Below are 21697 nucleotides of genomic sequence, written 5' to 3'. Positions count from 1 at the left end.
GTACAACGCTGTGTGAAGGGTTTAACTCGAAAATACGTGCAGCTAAATGTTATGTAACGTCGTACTCTCGCGTAATTGAGCACATCACCGAACGCTCTTGATTTACCGAAGTGCTTCATGCTTTTTCTGCAACAGGAAATAACTGATTTTTATTTTCTGTTCCTGTTCACGTCTGTCAAACCTGTTGTGCTGCCTCCAAACAGCTGCAACAGGCTGTCATAACACACAGCGGCTCTTGTCTGTGAGCTCGGCCGCCCATCCCCCCTCATCTCATCTGTCCTGGGGACGAAAACAAAAAGTCTTGGACTCAAACCCATCATTTAAACGTCTTAGAATTTGCCAACTGGTGGGAAAACCCTGAAATTATACGTTGCGATCCATCCACTTTATATAAAATGGATATGATGGGCTATTTGTTGAATTCACAGGGTTGATGTCACTACAGCCTTCATATCAAGTGAGAGGCCTAATTTAGAAACGACCATTTAAATAAGTTGCCACCATATAAATGGCTTATTGTCATAAATCTGCACCAACATGTCGACAGGTCATTTGGGGTTGTCGAGAGTGGAAACCGTCCTTCCCTGGATGTTTTGTTAAATTTACCAGGTGTGTAATGTCAAAAAGAATGATATACACAAAGCACATCTGCTAAATTTCATAATTTAAAAAAGCATTTGTGCAATTTTAGGAAACTGAATACTGGACTAATGGCTGGATCTGGGTTTAAATAATTTCTAAAAATGTGTAGCTACAGCTTTGTATCAGTCAGAGCTAAATTATTTTGTTGTTTTATTAGAATAATGTTCCCTTCTGCTCTCAATTTGGCCTTTTAAAAGACCGTAGCGCGACATGTTTTTACCTATTTTAGACATTTGGATCTAAAATTAGAACAGTGGGTCGACATTTCACTCTACTACTAACATACCTTTGTTAAATAACTCTCTACATTCACCACAAATTCTGTTTGAGAGTCAACCTTCTTGTTTGTTTTTGATTTTGCTGGTCTAAACTTATCCTGCCACAGGCTTTTAAAAGACACCGATTGTTATAGCCTTTCAATGGGAGTGTCCAGGTCTAAGTCTAAAGCCTACAAAACAACCAGAGTGACAGATTAACTAATATCTAAGTCCATGGTCACCACAACTTTCCCCGTTTAGAGCGTCTGGATTTTAAAACAGTTGTGCAACACGGCCCGCGTCAGCTGGTGCACGTAGCTCGACGCCGTTGGTGGACCACTCCCTGAAGCAAGCCAACCTTTGAAGGGGGCTGTGCCCGACTATGTAAGGAAAGTAGGTCACCGAGAGGTTTCTGTAGGTCGCACAGAACATAGGAGGTGGATAAGTCTCCATATTTGACTTGTTGCGAAGGAGGCAGTGTAAACATGTCACACGGTGAATGTACAATAGAGGCTGGAAGCGCGACGGAAAATACAAAAGCTGCCAAGTTCATTCTTCTTTCTCAGACCTGCACACACACTGATAGACTCTCCCAGTATTGATCATTTATGGCAGTTCTTGGGCATAAGTAGGAGTTTTCACATGAATTTGAATAGTCTGAAACGTGTGAAAGTCGCCCACACAAAGCAAAGTGGGAAAGAACAGAAGCAGAAGCAGTTTCACGCAACGAAGAGGGAACTGAATCGCAGAACTTTTGTCACAACAGCAAACACGTTTAAAGGAAATCACTCTGTTGCAAAATATTTTTAAATTCCTTTTTCCATCTTGTGCCAAAGTACAGAGGACCATAAAAGGACTTTACAATAAACACAGGCTTTGCTGTTGTAGGGCCATAGATATGTGGTAAGTGGGGCACCAGCACACAACAGAATAGAGAGAGTTATCAATTATCATGTATTTCAAACAGACTGTCTCTCACAATGGACAACTAGATTATGACAGGAACACGCCTTGCTGATAAGGTTATTGGAACATTTTGTTTTTGAGATGTCTGACCTTCTAGATGCCTTTAAAGCATATTTTTTAAAACTAAAATTAATATATTTTCTGTGTGAACGCTGCAGGGCTGTGAGAAAATGTGACGAGATTATTGTTCTTGTTTTGTCTTTTTTTTTCTGCAACTGAGGACCCTGAGGTCAAGATTGTTTTGTTTTATTCTGGGAATCTGAGAGTTTCAGCACCTCACTTGGAAGAAGTACAGTTTGTTCTGTTAAAAATCTCTCACACGTGGCAGACGTTTTGTCAATTACAGCATTTTTAGACACAATATGTTTGACTTTCTGGTGAGATTTTATTTATTCAGTTCAAGAGTTAAAGGACAGAGGGTGCCGTGTGCATATTTGCGGCTTGTGCTAAACCAGTTCTTAACAATAGCTGTTTGTTGTAAATGGCAAATGCAGTAAATGAAACGTGTAAGATGTTGTTCAGTATGAAGGCAATGTTCAAAATAGAAAGCTATTTGACTCTGAGTTTTCATTTGCCCCATTAAATTTCCATATTTAGAATTTAAGCCTTTCATTTAACAAGAACCAGAGTAAATAATTAAGGAGTATTAAAGCATTTAGCATGAAGTAATTTGATTTTTTCATGATCTGTTCATTTATTCTTGTATTTTTCACATCAGTGATCTGATACTGCTCCCCGAAGGGTCTGGCAATCTGGAAATGAGGAGAGGAAATTTGATTAATGGATTCAAGCTGAATCAATCTGAAGCAGCAAAGCCAGCCCCGATGTTTGTGTCCAGGGTGATTTCTGAAAGGGGGATTGTGTAACAGGATGATGTAATTGAACATTTCAGGCTTCAGCCTTGCCTGTTCACCGTTGTGTTCCTGCTGCACCTGGACAGACTGAGTAGAAATCTTATTGAAGCTGCGCTGTCTGTTCCTAATTACATTTCCTGCCTCCGTGGCCTGCTGAACCTATTAGGTCAGACGAGGAGAAGACCGGGCCTGCACAGGAGATGGCACCTGTTTCAAACACACTATTTTTGACCTTTTATTCTCGTCATGTAATTTGGTAGCCCCGGCTAGTGATGCTGTGTTATTGAGCTAACTTTCCTCTAAATTGAGGGGCTAAAATAAGTTGCTCATTTATTTCGGAGTGCCTCAGGTATGCGATTTTGTGACCTGATTAAATTGTTATTGAACTTTATTTTTCACCAGAGGGACTTAATCTAAAATACATGACCTCAATTTCCGAGCAGACGTCTCGGTGACTTTGAGTTTGTACCTATTTAGATTAATAAACTCGACTAACTTTAAACCCGTCGGTCTGATTTCACTGTCAAAATCACTCCTGCTGTCCTCGAAATCAAGGCTGCCTAGCAGTGCCCCCTGTTGGATTACAAGCAGTATTACACTCGGATGCACCCATGAGTGTAGCGCTTCAGTGGGCATTTATCAGGAATGGCAGAAGCAGAAAATAAAACACTAAAATGCTTTCAGATTGGGAGTCAAGGCTGGGTTAGTACTCTCTTTGGATTGCAATGGACACGTTTGAGCTTCAAAGTATTACAGGAAACATTGAAAGTGGATGAACATACACTGGTAAAACAGACGGACTCACTTTCGAAGTAAATTAATCAAACTGAGGTGTTCATATTTGTAAAGACACTAAGAACAAAACAATCTTAATTCACTGTCTAACACACACAATCTGACCCAGACGTAATTAAAAGCACCTTTTTCATTATCTTGCCAGCCCCTTCCGTTCTACAAAAGGCAAGCAAATTGGGTGTTCTTGTAATCCTTCAAGCAACGTGTTATAAAAATAGCATAAACCCAGCGATCCTATAAGGAAGGGGTGTGTGCTGCACATTGTGCGATGGCAGATATTGTCTGTCAAATGAAGATGAGTGGAAAGTAATCAGCAAAAGCAGTGGAAGGAAAAACTGTTGCTGCTACGGTTGGAATAATCCAATGGCAAGATGTGTTTTCCTTGACTAAAAGTTCATTATTCACCTTCAGAAACATGGTTTGGCAAAGTAATCTTAATTAAAAGTCCACTTAGTAGGTCATCAAGGCATCACAGAAATGCTCTCAGGGTTGAAACAACAAATTCACAGCCTTTTTGTGAAGCTAAATGGGAGGTTAAGTGTCTTATTTTTTTTTTAAATCAACATGTTTTTCACACCTTCCCCTCAGACTTTTCACACCTTACACCCCTGCTTAAGTGCTCGCCTCCCCAGACCTCACTCTTCCTGCCTCAAACCCTTAAATGTCACCGATGAAGGACACAATACTACCGTTAAACTCTACTTCAAATGTATGAAAATGTGTGTTTTATATCAGCTCAGTGTGGATTTTGATGGACAGTGGATAACCTAAAAAAACCTTGATCCCAGCTGTAGTTAGAACTCTTCAAAAGAGCATCTTTTGGTGTCTCTCATCACTCTATTTCTCTCTCTCCTCCTCCTCCTCTCTTTCTCTCCTGTCATCGCAGCCTCCCTCCTTATCTTCTCCCCTCACTTGCGCACTTTGCCACCAGTCAGGTTCGTGCGGTCATGTTGCAGTTGCTGTGCGGCTGAGAGTGAGAGACAGCGACAGTACATCAGCTCATCAAAGCCTCTGTCAAGCAAGAACGTAAGGTAAGCTCTTAAAAGGTTATTTCATTATGGAAGTAAAAATCCACTGACATACAGGGATGAATTTATCATTTATCTTTCACATATATCTCTGTTTTCACAAGTTGGAAGGGGGAAAAAAATGTTATCTGAAACTTCTCTTATATAAATGGTGGGGTTGAACTGTGTATTTAATACTTTTGGCCTCTTTTTAAAGCCTCTATTTTCTGCTGTTGTTACAAAAAGAGTACTGGTTGTATTTTTACTACTTGTGTCAGAAACGCTCCTGACATTTTGAAACAGTGTGATGGTGTGCAACACTGACTCAAGGGGTTATTACCACACCACATTTCCGTGCGCATGTCACCAAGGATGTGGCTAAAATGGATGGCTGTGTGTTTTCCGTTTTATTATTATTATCACTATTGTTACAAATGAAGTCTCAAGTACTGCTGCTGCACTCGTTTTTGTAAAGATGAGTGGTTCTTAAGAGTCAAAACAGAGCACTCTGTCAGTCAAGATTTGCACCACGAGAGACGAGAGCCCGAGGTGGTGTAATATCCCCAGCACGCGCTCCCATATGGCTCATAGTTGAATTGAGAAATATTGTCCTTCAACCGAATAAGGCGCAATGTGGAAAGTAATTGACTTTCACCTCTTTTGCCCATATGTTTTTTCTCTATACTTTTCATAAGGTGGTGTCACATTTGTGATGGAAAAAACAGAAATAATGATCACTGGAAGCACAGTAGCGGAAAAACAATGGAATGAAGGGCATAGCGACCTGACTAAATGAACATATTCCCTATTATATAAGCCCACGACTCTCCATCAACCACTTGGAAGTATTTTTATACACTGCTCTGACAATATTTTTCCTTTAAAGTCCTTCTAGATTTATCACAGCCTATATGTTTCACGTGTTTTGGCCGTGTTGCTGCCAGTAAAACACATTTCTCATGTTTAGGGTCCTCTGCGCAAACAATTACAGGTGACCACTCCAGTTTAGCACAGCATTATTTACTTCAATCTAATCCTCTCACATCAGCGTCCCCACACGTAGTTTAATCTATTGATTGCAAACAGGCGATGCACTCGACAGGAGATTGTTCAACTCACTGTTGACCTTCACCCACCGATTAACTATCGACATACAATCCCCTCTAATTCCAAAAGGGGGCAGTCTTCATCCTGTTAAATATGATAATAGGCCGACAATATGGGTTTCCTGTTGTGCTCATCTCTGCGGTTAAATATACAGTAAAATCACAGCCGAAGCACGCTGGAAAAATCAATCACATATGAAGTTTGTATCCCTACTGAGACCTTAATATGATAATAACAAATTGCCGATGGCGCTACGGAAAGTTCAGGGCATCCCTGTAACGAAGATAGCGACGTTTTTAAACAGTTTGGGATGCAGACAATGACTCTCAGTGCTTCTACATACATAGGATTTGTATATTTAAACATACATGACGTTCATATAAAAGCACCATGCAAGTCAATCATCATCAGCTGATACTGTAATGATCATCGTGTGTTTGCGCTGACCCCTAAATGACTTTCTGTCTTGACTCACAAATGTTAATGTTCCTTTTAAGCTTCAGGATCAATATTGACAAAGAGAGAAAAAGTAATCACATTTCCTATTTTATTTGCTTTTCCACAGGAAGTCGGCTGTCTCGTTCACTTAATGTGAAAAACCTCAAGGTGAAGGTTTGTTACTAAGTAATGTGAAAGTATTTGTTTTTTTCTTCTTTTCTCACAATCAGATAAAGTACAGTAGGTACATCTGCTCTGTTGCTCCAAGTATACTTATTATGTTTACTGATATGAAAAGATTAACACATTTAAATTATTATTATTATTATTTTAAATCTAGCATCAGCCCAGAGAGTGACTGTTGAAATGGAGGAATGGGAGGTTCCCACGTCTTTAGAGCCTGCAGAAGCCAAAGGGAACGCCTCATCACCAATAGGTTTGCAATTTTCAGTAAAGTATAAAATGATGATTCAATCCAAATTCGGTACTGGGGTGCATTTGATGGCAGCTGTTTCAGTTTATTGATCTACTAAGATACATCATGATCATTGTGTTCTTCACACAGTTAACAAGTCTTGTGCGAATCTGGAATGCTACATGGTCCTGATGGAAGCAGAGAAGACAGCCATCGGCTCCATCTGTTTCCTGGCCGGTCCTGTCACGCTGCTGGAAAATGCTCTTGTGCTGGGAGTGATTGCTGCCACAGCCACATTACGACAGCGGCCCTCCTATCTGTTCATTGGCAGCCTTGCTCTGGCTGATGTCTTCGCCAGCTGCTTCTTCACCACCAGCTTCCTGGATTTTCACCTCTTTCGCTGCAGCGACCGTCCCACTGCCTACCTCTTCAAGTTGGGTGGTGTCACCATGGCCTTCACCAGCTCAGTGGGGAGTTTGCTGCTGACTGCTCTGGACCGCTACCTCTGCATCCACCAGGCCTCCAGCTATAAGCTGCTGCTGACCCGCCGCAGAGCCCTGCTGAGCCTTCTGATTCTCTGGAGCGCCAACATCTTCATCTCCTTCTTACCTCTGATGGGCTGGAGGTGTCCCACAGGCCTCTCTCCACCCTGCTCTAGCTTGTTTCCCTATATCAACCGTGGTTATCTGGCCTGCTGGACCAGCTTCATCCTGGTGCTTCTCGCCCTCATTTTAGTAGCTTATGCGCTCATCCTCTGGAAGGCCCATCGCCATGAATCCTCCATGACTAACCTCCAGGGAGCGGCGGGGACAGGTCACGCCCGCATGAGGATGGATATCCGGCTGGCTCGCACATTTGGACTCATTCTGCTCATACTGGTGAGCTGCTGGCTTCCTGCCCTCTCCTTCATGATAGCTGATGTCTCTGTGCCCCTGACCCGTACTCAACAGAGGGCCTTTGCCTTCTGCAGCACCCTCTGCCTGGTCAACTCCGCAGTAAACCCGCTGCTTTACGCCCTGCGCTGTCGAGAGCTGAGAGTCGCTCTGCTGCAGCTGCTAGAAAAGCTGTACGAGACTGGGAGGTGTAAAAAATTGACAGTGGACCCAATCCCTGGGATGCATTCTGTAGAAACCAACAACTGTACTGTGTTCACTGAGGATGAGATGCCGAGGGCCAGAACCATCCGACTTGACTCCATCTCGGAAATGGTAAACAATCAACAACTGAACACCAGCAAATAAAGGCGGTGGAGAGGTGAAGTAAAGCATAAGCAATACAGATATTGTGTCTTTGTAAGTGTGCCGGTGGTGAAAAGAGTAATATAATGTAAATACAGTTATCACTAAGATTATCACAGTCACTGTAGATTAAGAATAAATGTACATATCTAGGATTTATTACCATCAAATAAGCAGTGCTGCAAGCTGATAAGCTGCTTTTTTTGAATAAGTCTAATGTGGCAAAGACTATTAAACAGAACATTTTGAATATTATTCATAAAAGTCTGAACATATTGAGTTTTACTTGCATTGACTATAAAAGTGCAAGTAGTGCGTGTAAGGAAAAAACATTAAGCCTGGGAATTACTTTATTCATACGATAGGGGCATTATTTAGAATAGTTAAATGTTTATTGTAGTTACCAATTCATTCCATTAGTATGGTAGGTATCATTTCAAAATATAACTCAAAGTAGGTCAAGAGGACTTACACTTATCATTTAGGACAGGAAATGTTTCGTGTATGTGCTGCCATTTTTTAAAAATTTTTTTTAAAGTGAGATGGTGCTGTCGTTTCACCCATAACCTCTGACCTCTCTGCCTCACTCCCACACCTATGAAATTTTGTGTTCTGTGAACTGAACTGCTGACTTTTTAGGTTCGCTAAACAGTAGAAAGGCGGATTTGTTGTTGGCATGCTTCTTTACTTTTGAGCGTATGACCTCGGGCATGCGGGAACAGAGGATCCAGAGGGTTGCGTAGCTTAGCCGCACATGGATGCCAGGACCCCACAAAAGCCCCATGCACAGGAGAATTTCACACAATGTTCACCACATGAATCCAAGCAGTGTGCTGAGGTGAATGGAGCACAGACACTAGAACAGTCTTTGCAATTGTAACAACTGGCAGTTGCAGTAGAGCGCATACTGGCAATGCACTTGTGAAAATGGATAATCACAAAAGTGACACTTGTGGATCTTGTGTTGTTTTCTACTATTGTGAACACCTGTTTCAACCATTATATGGACTGATTAAAAATAATACTTGACCTCTGTTTTGGCTCATTTTTTTTGTGATTTGTGTGCCAATCATTGTGTTGATTTTCAGGGTGGATCTTTGCTGCCATTTTCAAAAAAAATCAAAAATTGGTGAGAAGATGCATTACTGTTAGGGGCAATAGATGGCTTATAGGGAGAGGGAGTCTACAGCAATTTTGCTCATACTGCAAGGAGATTCAAGTGTCAGTTCAAATGATCCTGCCTAATACATCCCAGCAACAAACAGATGAAAGCTACACTATGTAATGTTATTTTGAGTATGTGTTAAGCTTTTTCCTAGTGGGTGTAAGATTTTATTTTCTGACATTTATGTACAGTAATTTATAATGCATTAATAAGGCATCAATTACATTTTTAAGTCACTATTTCAATTTGGGATCCAAGTTTATTTCATCTTTAGCGGTGAAACTTATTTGCAGAGAAACTCCTTGCATATAAAAGTAAAAAACAGCAGAGTTTTAAACCCCAGAGAAGCTTAAAATTGGTTATTGATGCATGTAACACAACAGGAGCAGTGTGGCGCCTGTAGATAATGAAACCACAGCAAGATCAGATCAGAAAGGAGGCTATCTCAGCGCACAGAGCCAATGTTTTCGTGCAGTGCATGCAAAACAATACCGTTCCTATTTTCAGTCAAACTGTGTACTGTGAGCAGCCCCCTAACAATCGTATGCTGCTCAGGGACTCTATTCCAGGACATCATGGCCATGCAGCAGCCGCAGCACAGAGACATTGCTTGTTAGAGAGGGTTATTTATCCACGCAGATTTTATAATTTGAAGAGGAAATGCAACAGTTTAAAGTGGGGCCTGTTTGCTGCTGACAGAAGGCAAATAAATAATAGAATCTGCTTTCTACCAAAGAAGATTAAAGTGCAACATCACTCTGGGGTTCAATTTTAATCTACCTGGTTTACCTGATCACCACCACCAGACGTCTCGTGAACCTTCAATTTGAGTTCAACGGAAAGCAATCAACAACAATAATAGGGTTGGACGACCGGAAATCGTAGCGTAAGAATAACGAAAGAGACAACAAAATCAGAATTTTTTCGGGTAATAATGAAATATATTAATCAAAGAGGGAGTGTGGATAATGATTAGGTAAAAATATGGCAACAACAAAAAACATATCTCGCGTAAAGAGTTGAGAACCCCCCTCTTTTCCGCAATGGTACGATCCGCCATTGTGACGTTTTAAAAATTCAGCAGGCAGGGTCGGCAGTTGGCTTACTACTCAGAGAAGAAAATCCGTTGTTGTGGAGAGGAAGAAAGGCGAAGAAGAAATTCGAGGAACGTATTACGTACAAACAACGAGCGTTAAACCCCATTTTTTTGCGGGTTATTTTTCTCTCACTTATTTTTTTCCGTTTTGTTTCGCTAACATGGCTTGTGGAGCTACGTTAAAGCGGTCGATGGAGTTTGAGGCCCTCCTCAGTCCCCAGTCTCCCAAGCGGAGAAGGTGCAATCCACTACCGGGGACTCCTAGCACTCCGTCCCCACAAAGATTCAACCTCCGTCCCCCAGTCGACAGCCCTGCGCATTCGATGTCTCCTCCGGCCATCGGAGGCGAACACAGGCTCACCCCAGGTATGAAATGAAAGCAAATTTGACGTCTTTTTCTGCGTTTCAGGGTGGGTGTCATGGGGGAGGGGGTTTGGGTGGAGTGGAATGGATAGCTAGCTACTTGAGAGAATCAGGATGGGGGTTGGAGGCTAAACGTTAGCCTACCTAAGCTAACGTCAGGAAGGGGAATGTCGTCGCCAAGTTACCGTCAGAGATCATTTTACTGATCGTAATAAATCAGTACACACACAAAAGTAAGAAGTGGCTCGGTGGACTATTCGTTTGTGGCATCTAGCCAGCTCTATGTATTGTTTCCTATTTGACTGAGCTAGCTTACATCGGCTAATGTTGGTTTCTTCATGAAAATATCAGATTCTCAGTCTTTTTGCATTGCTAAGTAACAGCATTTCTAGCATTGGGGAAGCTACATAAACACTCCCTTTATCCGCTTTGCTCAGTCAGTCTTCAGCTAAGGTACCACATGTTCCCAGTTATTTAACATATTTAATTTAACTTAAATCTTCAAACTGATAGTAATATACAAAATTAAGATCCTGCTTATATTTAATCACCTGGGTAACAGTCTAGTCTGATGGCTCTCCAGTAGACAAATGGCATCACAGCAGCAGCCAGATCATTGCAGGCTGTTAATTAGGAGCTGCCAGGGTAATGTTCCTTGGCTTTAGTGCCACAATTGTCTTGCATTGAAGTGGGGGTTACCATTATACACCACAACCATTTCTTTTCCTTCTCAGGCCTGGAAGGCATTGTTCATTTCCTTTATGCCTGAACTCTACTCTCCCATTGAGTTGAAAATGCAGCTCCACTGAGAGCGTTGGACGGGTGTGGGGCACACAAGTAGACGCAAGATAATTACCTAGATGTCCCCTCTGCAACCCACTGGCTTTATTGTATGTGCCAGTCAGTGAGATCTGGCAGCATGACAGCTATATGGCCTAATCCTTGTGCTCTTTGAATTCAAATTAAAAGCTGCTGGATGTCCTTGAAATTATTAGATCACTTCATGCCTGTGAAAACTGATGATTACAAGACTGAGGTATCTCTATTTGCACAGAGCTACACTGATAACTCCCAGATTGTGTGTACCAATTAGAATGTCATCCCTTTAGCACAATGTTACCTTTTCAATGCCAATTAGCCCTCCTGATGCTATGTATTGTCTTCCATTTTGCCACTCAGTAGTGACTATTTCAGTGACAGTGAAGGAATCCTAAAGGCATGAATGCATTCCTAGTAATTATCTTTATTGGCAAGGAACTGCTTGGAGAGGAAGTGTTTTTGTTTATGAGTGAGCCATCCTTCATATTTACCCAGTGGTTGTTTTTGGACCACTTGTCTCCTCCAATAAGCTAAATCCAAAGAAGCTTAAATGTTGTGTCTTCTTTTTTGAATGTCCTGAATTAAGAACACTCATAATTATTATAATCAGCATAGAAAAACTCTCTGTTAGTGTTCTGTTGGAGAACATTGGTTTTATTAAAACAATAAACTGGCAAGATTCACAATTTGCATAGTGTGCTTGTTGCATCATTTATTAAGAAACAAAACTGGGTCTCGGTTGTTCCTGGTTTTGCACCGTAAGGGAAAAACTGCATATCAGTGTGCACATCATTGCATGATGAAGCTTGGGCACGCTCATACTGAGGGCAAGCGAAGCTTTGCTGACAGCGTTTACACACATAGATGTAGGTGTTGATAGAGATCTCGTCACAGTTGGCTTCTTGTGTGAAATGTATTTGTTTATGCTTATTTGTAAGTCTTATCACAATTTACCCAAGATTCATAATGATTTAGGAGTACTTTGTTCCTAAGAGCATACAGGACAGCTCTGTGTAGTAGAGGAAACAGGAGGTGAAGACATATTTATTTGCCCGTGTTATTTATGCAGTGACTTGGTTATTTTGCTCCAGCTACAGAGTGGTGTTCATTGTGTAGCTATGTAGTACATTAGGGCACAAAATGGATCGTTCGGATAAGCTTTCTCCAGGTTGTCTGATCTGACATTGCTTATCTAGCTCAAACTTTATGTTAAGAGCCCAGCAGGCCTCTTGTGTGTTCCATTTCCGCCTGCCTCGCAGAATTAGAGCACAGCAGCTGCAAGGTTGAAGTCATGTAGTTTTGTCTGCTTCATACATGAGGTCCAGATACCTGGCATTATGCTCACCTTCACCGAAAGAGGCCCCCCATGGGAGTGGCACTGCAAGCCAGCCTTTCTGGTGGGGTTTGCCAAGTGAAAGCAGTTTTGTATTTAGCGAAAGGTCAGCTGTCATCCCTCCCACCCAGCTCTACCCACACATGCTTTCCAGCTAGTCAGGTTTGCTTGTGGAAAGCAAGTCTGTGTGTGCAGGCGAGACATAAGGATCTGTCACTGCCAAGGTATCTCTGGGTAATTGTTTCATAATGTAGATAAGATCACCCCCCCCTCCCGTCTTGCGCTGCCTAATTCTTGTGCTGCCAGTCTGGGCTTGTGCTTTGGTAAAATCCCCCCATATGACAGATGAGCCTCGTGTTTTCCTGGGACATGATGTTACCGAAAAGACTGAAAAGACTCTCTTATGCCAGGTTTACAGCTTGGACAGAAAGTTGCACAGGTCATAGGTCAGATCTAAGCTTGGGTCAAGCTAAAAAAGTGTTCAAGTATTGCGGTCCTAAAACACAGCCTGTTCTCTGGTCAAGAAGCTCTTAGTGACAGAGTAGTGGTGGGTTTCGTTCATGATTAAATTAAATAACTCACTTCATTCTTCAAAAAACTATTCATTGGCAACTTATCAAGAGTATAGTAAGCACAGCTGGGATGCTTTCTTCTCGAGGATATTTGTGGTAGATGTTCATTATTCAAACTCAATTTCATTTTGTCTTTTTAGCTTTAATCGGGTCACTGTTGGATGTTGGAATGTGGATCACTGAACGGTACATGAGCCCCACCAGAGTTGATTAGACAAGTCTGGAAATCATTCAATCTTCTTGGTGGTCCATTGTTAAGTTGCTATTTTCCATTTCTGCTGTTTTTAAAACCAACAGAGGTCAGTCTTAAATTCTTTACTACACAAGGGCAACTTGAACTGACCAGTAATACATCACAGCCTACTTCCTTGCATTTGGGACATTCGAAACCCACCTCCCCCCACAGTCCTTTAGCAGTGGAGGGTGAAATGAAATGAGTCAGCTTTGTTTTCTCCCCACTACCATGTCCAATCTATCTGGCCGATCTCCTGTTGTATTCACTGTTTGGCCTGTGCCTAAGCCTTTTAGCCGAGGCTTTCTCCACTGTGTTCCCCTGGCTCCCGGAAGTCTCTGTGATTGATTGCTTGGCCTGGTTGTGGCAGGGTCATTGTTGCCAAGCAACGACCGCTGTTGAGCTACTAGTAGTTGGCAGAGCTGAAAGTGACATGCAGTGGGAGACAGTTTTCATTTGTCATCCGGATGGATGGACCCAGGAGTCATGTTATCTTCTTTCAGTAATAATAGTCCAACAAATTTTTACTACCTTGAGTCAGAAATCTTGGATTACTGTGTTCAGTTTTAGTAAATGAGTTGGTACTTTGTCATACAGGAAATGCAAATTCAGCCCATTAGACTCATTCTAATGATGCTGCTGTCACAGGTATGTCATTTGTTGGTGGCTGTGAGAGGCTAAAATGTGCAACTGGAATTCTTTCACATTGACTGAACTGCGACACCAAACATGGTTTTGGTTTCAATTCTGTCTCGATCCAGCTTTTTGCTTTCTTTTTGCTGTGCATCCAAACAGGTTTCTTTTTAACAACAATCACATTGAGCTCCCTTTTTATGCCGGGGTACCGCCAAGATATTTTTAAGCAGAGGTAGTAGGATCCAGCCCCACACCGCATAAAACAAAACACTCTGCCTGTGTCTCCTGCACACACAAAATTCCCCATACTGTATGAAACTCTATGATTGGGCTTAATTGGTGGGTAAAACCGCTGAACCTAAAGACCCCATATTATAGGATGTAATAAGTGTTTTTCAGCTGGTATGCTGGTTGTTGGGGATACTTGTCAAGAAGATGTTTTTGATGAGCTGAGAGAGTAACAGAGCTGTGGCACTGTGTAGCTCTTCAGACTAACTGACATGGCTCTGCTGGTGTTACAATAGGAGTCTTGCTAGTCAATATCTCAGACTTGGTCAACTTCTGACTGGTGTTTGGTCAGCATCAGTCCAGGGTACCTCTTGTGTACTCCTTGATGTTCTTTTTTTCCTGTATCACTTGGCTGTCTCCCTCCTCCTCTTTCAGTTACTGTCAATGCAACACAGGAACCCAGATTTGATTTCTCTCGCATCTATTCATACATATTCCTGCCCATATACTGTATCCAGATGCTTGACTTTTTCCCACATCTTGCTAGTGTCGTTGTAGCTTGTAAGCCTGTCACATGTCGCCGTCTCAGTGTCACAAATAATAGTTTATGGTAATGTTTAATGAATGAAATTGTATTACTACTACTTATTTAACTGGCTGTAGATTTGTGTGGTAGTAAATGAGATCTATTTTTTAAAAAACAAATGTATTCATGCGATTTGCATGTATATAGCACAAAATCGAAGCTCTGTTTTGTGGTGATCTCACTTTCAAATGCCTTAAGTAATTAAATGTCAGAATACACATGCCCATCACAATTTCACACAAATAAGGACCACAGAAATTGTTACACTCCTAAAGCTGGATCCTGCGAATAGCATATATTTTCTTGAGAAAAGGCATCAACAGTTCAGTGATTATCAGAATTGTTGTAGATTTATTGTCTGACAGTCTACAAAGCAGCTGATATACTTTAGCCCTAGCTGTGGCCCCTGTGTGGCTTGTAGATGATGACGTTCTGTCTGCACCGTCATGGTTTGTTCAGTAGTAGCTAAACAATCCCACCCAGTCGGATTACAGTCTTGTTAATGCTGGGAGGCCACATTCTGCAAGAGGAAGGCTCTCTCTGTTTCAGCTCCATTTCTAATGCACAACCATACACTGTATAACATGGCTTCCTGAAAATGCTCTGCAGGGAAAATCATGCTTTATTCACCAGCCCCAAACAAGCTTACTGTCAAGCAGGCTGAAGTGGCAGCGTGACTTCTCACTTTCTCCCCACCCAAGATAAATGAGGCACAGTTTCTCAGATAGAGGTGCAGCATGTACACAAACTTGACTCCCTGTATACATTGAGTAAGATAAAGGCCCTCTTCTGAATTTGGTTATCAGCTATGGTTGAGACCACGGTGTTTGTCACGTATTTTTCTCAGGACATTTTTTTTCTTTTAAAGCTTTAACCTTGTAATGAGATACGTGTGATCAGGTTGTGGCCTGCGTTTAAGCTGTTTTGAACAGCAGGACAGCATGGGGCAGCTTAGGACATAATGTATGAGATGATAAACACCGAGTTACTGTGCAAGGACCTATGGTAGCAAATGTAACTGCAGTTTCTGTATACGTTTTATAATTAGTAGTTTGCAATCGATTAGCTTGCCCAATATTTTCTGACTTCATAATTACATTTTCAAACCTTTATTGCAGTAGCTGTACAATATACTATCATATATGACCAAGAAAAGCAGCAAATTCTTTACGTTAAAAACCTAGACACATCAAATATTTACTATTTTCTTTATTAAACTCTTCCCCAAACACCTTGGTGGGAATAATCAATTGTCAGAATAGTAGCAGATTATCTTTTGGAATAACTGTACATATATTATTATTAGATTATCATATGAATTGGCCAGATTTCTAGGGTTGTTCTTATACCGTACGTAGTTGGCTAGCGGCTGTAGTTAACACATTTCAGTTCGGTAATGTCCTGTTTAACATCAGCTTCGTTACAGCTTAGTACAACACAGCTCTTCTGGCAATAATCAGTTTACTTTACATACCCACAATAACAGCTTAAACATCTATAGAACTATTAGACAGGCCTTAGAAGAACAAGAGACTATTACTTTGCTGCAGTCGAGTAAAGAATGTGATTTATGTTGTAGCTGATCCCTGAGCCTTTTCAGCAGCTGTAGCTTGACACAATGCCAGCGTCATGAAAGAGAAGTGAGAGTGATAGTCACAAGATAATAAAGTGCTGCAGCAGTTGTTTCTAATGTCAGTCTTTAATGCTCATAAATACATACTTTGGAGCTGATGTTCGGTAAGAGGGAACACACAGGAAGCGAGCATAGCTGTAGCTGGACTTAAAGCTGGATGATTGCGCCTTCCCATGTCCTTGTTCATGCTGGACTACATTCAGCACTGAATGAATGTGGTTGCGGTTGGTGTAGAATTGAAAGTACACATATTACAGATCCTTGGAATGAATCGTTACTCGATTCAGTGAATGTAGAGCAATACTGTGGGCTTTGTACTGCTTAAAGATTCAAATCAGAAGTTGTTTTTTTTAAATCACTGTAAGGATCACTAGAGATCAGAATGCTGACAGTCTAAACTTTGGAGGTTTTGTTGTAGGAATTAAAACTTTACAGCACATACATTTGGATGTTTTACATAATTATGAGGCCTGGAATGCATTTTCTGTGGTGGTCCCAGTGGTCTCCCTCGTGACCACCATTCAGATTGCCAAATTTCCCATTGGTTGCAACATGTGTGAGGAAGTGTCCTCTCTCGCATGTTTACTGACCTCATTCCTGTTTGCTCCCTACAGAGCAAATCTTCCAGAACCTCCGTCAGGAGTACAGTCGGATCCAGAGGCGGCGGCAGCTGGAAGGGACCTTCAACCAGACGGAGGCCTGTAGCTCCAGTGATGTCCCCAGCCCCAGTTCCTCCCTCAATGCTCCCAGCTCCCCACCAGGTAAGAAGCTACCATAGATGGTGCATACAACCATAAACTGTTATGTTTATGTCTGTCATGGCTCCAGAAGCCATACTGCTGGTCTCATGCAGACATAATGGGAACTCAAGTGCCATTTTAAGGATGCTATTCACCTCTTGAGTCACCAATACAAGTGTGCCTTATAAGGTCAGTTGTTGGTTTAACTAGGGCTAAGTATACAGAACACAGAGTATACGTTTGTTTACTGCTAAGTGTATTGGCCATAAAATATTTAGCTTTTCAATAATGAATACAAACATCCTGGTTGTTTGAGTTCTTTGTCTGAGATGGAGTTGATAAAATCATATGACTCTTGTGTTTTGTTCTGGCTATGAAGCCTGTAACATAAAGTGATATCAGTACTGTCAACAAACAACAACAACTACCTATCTGTGTAAGTCAGCAGTTCCAAACATTAAGGCTGCACTGCTGCTGCTCAACAAAACAATCAGAAGGGGAGACAAAATGTGATTCCAGTTGTGAGTTTATAAAAGATTTGTAGCAGTCCAAGCCACATCCAGCTCACTGCTGTAATAGAGATGTTTTTCTCATGTAAGTTTAGTGTTACTAATTTGAAATTCCTAAATGCTGCAGTTTGTCATAAATTTATCAGAATAATATTTGCTATAGTGAATGTTTCAGGTGGAACTTGAAACAAGGAAATTGCATGAATCAGCATCTGAACAGGATAACAAATTGACCTAAGTACTGTATTGTCAATAAATAATGGGCTATGGCTGTGATAATGTGAACAGCTCAAGTATAACATATATGATCACAATCTATTTTTTGTAAGCCAGCAAATAAATCTAGCTGTTATTCATGTAAAATCTAAGACTAAATCTAGGCAAGAAACAGGATGTCCTCAGACAGCAAACTGTTATCTTCTTTCATTTCATGGCACTTTAAACTTTGTTAAAATCAAATCATACCCCAGCACCTTTAATGTGTGTTGATTGTGTTGCATCGTTTCAGCCCACCTTATGTTATATTTGCCTTTTGCATCTCCTTTCCTTTCGCGCCACGGTAACAGCGGGACATTTTCATGTATCAAGTACAATTTGGCAGTTAATGTGTGAGATGTCATCCAAGCCCCAGGCTTTCAGGCTCCTGTGCTGTTTAATTCTCTGCAGGATGGTCTCATAGATCACAAAGACTGCGCTGTTACTAACCCGGCCTCTTTCTGTCTCTGAGGCCGCCTTTAAACCTTCATCCTCGCTCTGCCATCCTCCACTGTGATTTACAAACATTTTAGTCTATCGAGCTCATAGCAGACCTCAAAGGCCACCGGGTAATGAATCACCAAGCTAAGGCTGGCTCCGATTGCAGTTGCGGAGACACTGGGGAGACTCAGAAAGAGACCACATTAGTGTTGCATGACCCTCTTGGTCTCGCAGAGGTGAGAGAGGACAGAAAGCAAAGCTGTAAATTTGCACGTGGCCCGAGCACCTATTACTGCAGAGAGGACGTTTCTGCCTCTGTGACTTATTACTGCACCGGGGATATGAGTGAGTCAGCCTTTTTATAGCTCATCTGATTTCGTCTTTCTTAGGTGCCTCAAGGAAGGACCAGCCCTCGTTTACACTGAAGCAGGTGAGCTACCTGTGTGAGCGCCTGCTCAAAGACCACGAGGAGAAGATCCGGGAGGAGTATGAACAGATCCTTAACACAAAACTTGCAGGTAAGAATGTCTGAAAATAGTCCATGAAACCATATGACTTTAGCGTCAACACTCACAGCTCACAACAACTGCACTTTTTTTTTTTTTTACAAACGTCACTGTGTAATGGAAACATCCTGCCCCATCCCTCATGAGTATCTTTTATGTCATAAACAAGGATGTTTGCCATGTTGGCATTCGTTGTTCCCACAGAGTTTATATACGCTTCTCAGAGCCAAGACTGTAAACCGGCACTGAGTGACGCTGTATTATAGCAGCTGTAGTGAACACGTGCTGTAAGATGGTGTTGTCAATATTAAGATTGTAAATTCTAAAAAGAAACATTATCGCGCTGTTTTGTCTCTCTATCGCCACTAAGCTGCTTTTGTAAGACAATGCGCGATGTGTACGTGAAGCCTGTCATTAGTAGGTCAAAGTTATGTTTTGTCACCTCAGACTTTTTTGGCGACAGTACAGCTGTTGGCGTTGAGCCACATGAAGGTTACTTCCCTTTTGTAAACGGTTTGATCAGCAGTTTGAGAATGACTGCTGGTTGATGAGTATTTATGAACATCAGCACTTCTTCTTTCTGACAACATAAGTATGAAAGTATGATAAAAGTACAAGTGTGTAAGTGAGAGCAATGGCTGTACATCACAAGTTTGATTGTGTTTCAGTACAATCTAAGTGAAGATGAGCTGTGAGCAGATCTCTTCATTAAAGGTCTTGAAGTGTGGATGCAAGTTATGTTTTCACATCACATGAAAACCATAGAAAAAGTCCAGCGACGACCCATCTTTAGTCATGACCAGCTTCACACTCCCTCACCTCCGTCTTCTTCTCTCTCCAGAACAATATGAATCTTTTGTGAAATTCACACAAGACCAGATCATGCGAAGATACGGAGCCCGGCCTGCAAGTTGTAAGGACCATTCTCTTCTTTCTCCGTCATCGCATGAATTTCTTTTTTTAGTCTGTGTTCTCAGTCAAAAAAATGATGATCTAATTTCCGATATCAATCATCTCATGTGTTCCAGATGTCTCCTGAGCTCACATCAGCGAGATCCCAGCTTCCCCTCACAAGATGGCTGCTCTTCTACTGCCTCCTTCCAGTTGATTTACATTTTATTTCCCTAACACCCCCCCTTCCCCTCCTCTCCCCTCCCCTCCCCTCCCTTCTCAAACAGTTGGGTGCCATGGTTTATCCACTTTTTAATCCAAAAGTTGGTTTCTTACTTCAAAACTATTGCTGCTGGCCAAATGTTAGAAGAATTTGAAAGATAAACTGTGTATGAAGCCCGCCTTCTTTCCCCCCCTACACCTTTATTTCTCGTCGATTTGCTCTTTCCGGATATCCTGACTAAAGCAGATGTGTGTCAGATCTCTTGCCGGCGCTGTAGAAAAAAAGCTTATTGGCTCGTGATCATTCTGTTATAACCTTCCAGCAGCTGTATTTAATGGCTCCTGCTTATCACCTTGCCCCACTTTTCTTGCCTCCTCTCCCCCCACCCACCTCTCCTCCCTCCTCACAACTCTTTACCTGAGAATGTGGATTTTTCTCCCTTTTGAAAAAAATAAAAGTTCGGTGACTAAAGTCTGCCGTCTTGGATGTTTATTTATAGCGAGATTTGTACTGTTTGTAATTTGGTTAATAGCTAAAATGGTCACATTACGGTCAATACAGTAGCTATTCTGAAACTGGAATTATACCGGTAGCCTCGTAACATCTAGGATTGTTGATATAAGCATCTGGAACTCCCACCTAGTCAGTCAGACCTGATGAAGCCTCTTGGATGAGAGGTGAAACGTCTTCAAGTCCAGTTGCTACGATTAATCCACGAGAATAGGATTATAGTCATTAATTTCAGTGTTTCTGTGCATTTAAAGGATTTTTAGCTATATCTCGATCAAGCATGACCACAGCAGAAACTGTCAATTAACAGACGTTACTATTTTAATGATGTATTTATTGTTTGGGTCATTTTTCATACAATTTTTCAAGTCACAAGCCTTTTCAGTTTTACAGATTGCAAATTGAACATGTGGGTTGTGCACTTCACTTCAGATAATACAGGATATTCTAAGTTGTCACCTTTTCAAATGCAAAATTATAATTCAGGGCAAATTAAGTATAATTGACAGTTGTGGCAATAATCTGACCAGGCAGAAATGGTTAATTGGAATAAGATGGTTGGTTAATCATAAGGATTTCTGGCCTGTGTTCTTTCATGCATAGGCATAGATTTCAGGGGGATGCATTCTTCCCCCCACCACCAGTAAAACCACAGAACAGGACTTATTTTTTAAAAAAAACATTAGTTACCCAAAGATGCAAATAAAAAAACCTCTGACAAGGACAGGTCATTCTTCCCAAACTGAATTATAGTATGAGTTATGAGCTCATGCAACCACTGAATGTTTAGTGGCAAGTGTAATTATCCCCACCATTTGATCAGTGTCTTAGTGGGTTCTGGCCAAAATGTGTTGTATTCTTGTTTTCAGTCACAACATATTTGAAATGATTTGAAATGAACAGGATTCCTAAAAAAAAATCACTCCAAAACACAGATATGTGTGATATGTTTGGAATGTGTGGAAAGTGGCGAACATGAGCAGAACTTTTGCTTAAAGACACATGACCTTTAAAAGGTTGTAAATTAGGTCAATTAGTTTATTTGCCAGTTACGTATCGTACGCTGCTCAAAATGAAATGAAAAATACTTTATTTATCCCAGAAGGGAAATTCAATAAAAATGTAAAAATGTAACGGAAAAATCCCCTTAAAAATTCCCTTACATTTCATAAAAATGCAAGGGAACACTTGAATCATTGATATACACTGTGTAATTTATCGAGAACAAAATTACATCAGA

At 41.3% G+C, this 21697-nt stretch overlaps 2 protein-coding genes across 3 annotated transcripts; both read left to right on the top strand.

Moving 5' to 3' along the window:
• The first annotated feature begins 1719 nt into the window (after positions 1-1719).
• Positions 1720-8754, top strand: cnr2 (cannabinoid receptor 2). 2 transcript variants are annotated; one of them, XM_008280591.1, is made up of 5 exons: positions 1720-1802; positions 4401-4545; positions 6194-6234; positions 6407-6502; positions 6632-8754. In XM_008280591.1, exons 4-5 carry the CDS (start codon positions 6433-6435, stop codon positions 7720-7722), a joined length of 1161 nt encoding a protein of 386 aa, XP_008278813.1. In that variant the 5' UTR covers positions 1720-1802; positions 4401-4545; positions 6194-6234; positions 6407-6432; the 3' UTR covers positions 7723-8754. The 2 variants fall into 2 exon arrangements, with proteins under 2 accessions (XP_008278813.1, XP_008278814.1); XM_008280592.1 differs by having other exon boundaries at positions 6194-6240.
• A 1210-nt stretch (positions 8755-9964) lies between these two features.
• On the top strand, positions 9965-20418 carry akirin1 (akirin 1). Its single transcript, XM_008280590.1, has 5 exons — positions 9965-10346; positions 16997-17143; positions 18717-18845; positions 19675-19746; positions 19862-20418. Exons 1-5 carry the CDS (start codon positions 10142-10144, stop codon positions 19870-19872), a joined length of 564 nt encoding a protein of 187 aa, XP_008278812.1. The 5' UTR covers positions 9965-10141; the 3' UTR covers positions 19873-20418.
• The last annotated feature ends 1279 nt before the right edge of the window (positions 20419-21697 follow it).

Source organism: Stegastes partitus, unplaced genomic scaffold (assembly GCF_000690725.1).
Source record: "Stegastes partitus isolate 25-593 unplaced genomic scaffold, Stegastes_partitus-1.0.2 Scaffold201, whole genome shotgun sequence".
NCBI lineage: Eukaryota > Metazoa > Chordata > Actinopteri > Pomacentridae > Stegastes > Stegastes partitus.
Note: the sequence above shows the minus strand (reverse complement) of the source record. Positions and strands in the feature narration are given on the sequence as shown.

What these genes read in the sequence shown, in the direction of transcription:
- cnr2 (XM_008280591.1), top strand. Translation starts at nt 6,433, where the DNA reads ATGGAGGAATGGGAGGTTCCCACGTCTTTAGAGCCTGCAGAAGCCAAA. An exon ending in GAACGCCTCATCACCAATAG is followed by an intron (nt 6,503 to 6,631) that starts GTTTGCAATTTT and finishes TTCTTCACACAG; the next exon opens with TTAACAAGTCTTGTGCGAAT.
- akirin1 (XM_008280590.1), top strand. Translation starts at nt 10,142, where the DNA reads ATGGCTTGTGGAGCTACGTTAAAGCGGTCGATGGAGTTTGAGGCCCTC. An exon ending in CGAACACAGGCTCACCCCAG is followed by an intron (nt 10,347 to 16,996) that starts GTATGAAATGAA and finishes TGCTCCCTACAG; the next exon opens with AGCAAATCTTCCAGAACCTC. An exon ending in TGCTCCCAGCTCCCCACCAG is followed by an intron (nt 17,144 to 18,716) that starts GTAAGAAGCTAC and finishes CGTCTTTCTTAG; the next exon opens with GTGCCTCAAGGAAGGACCAG.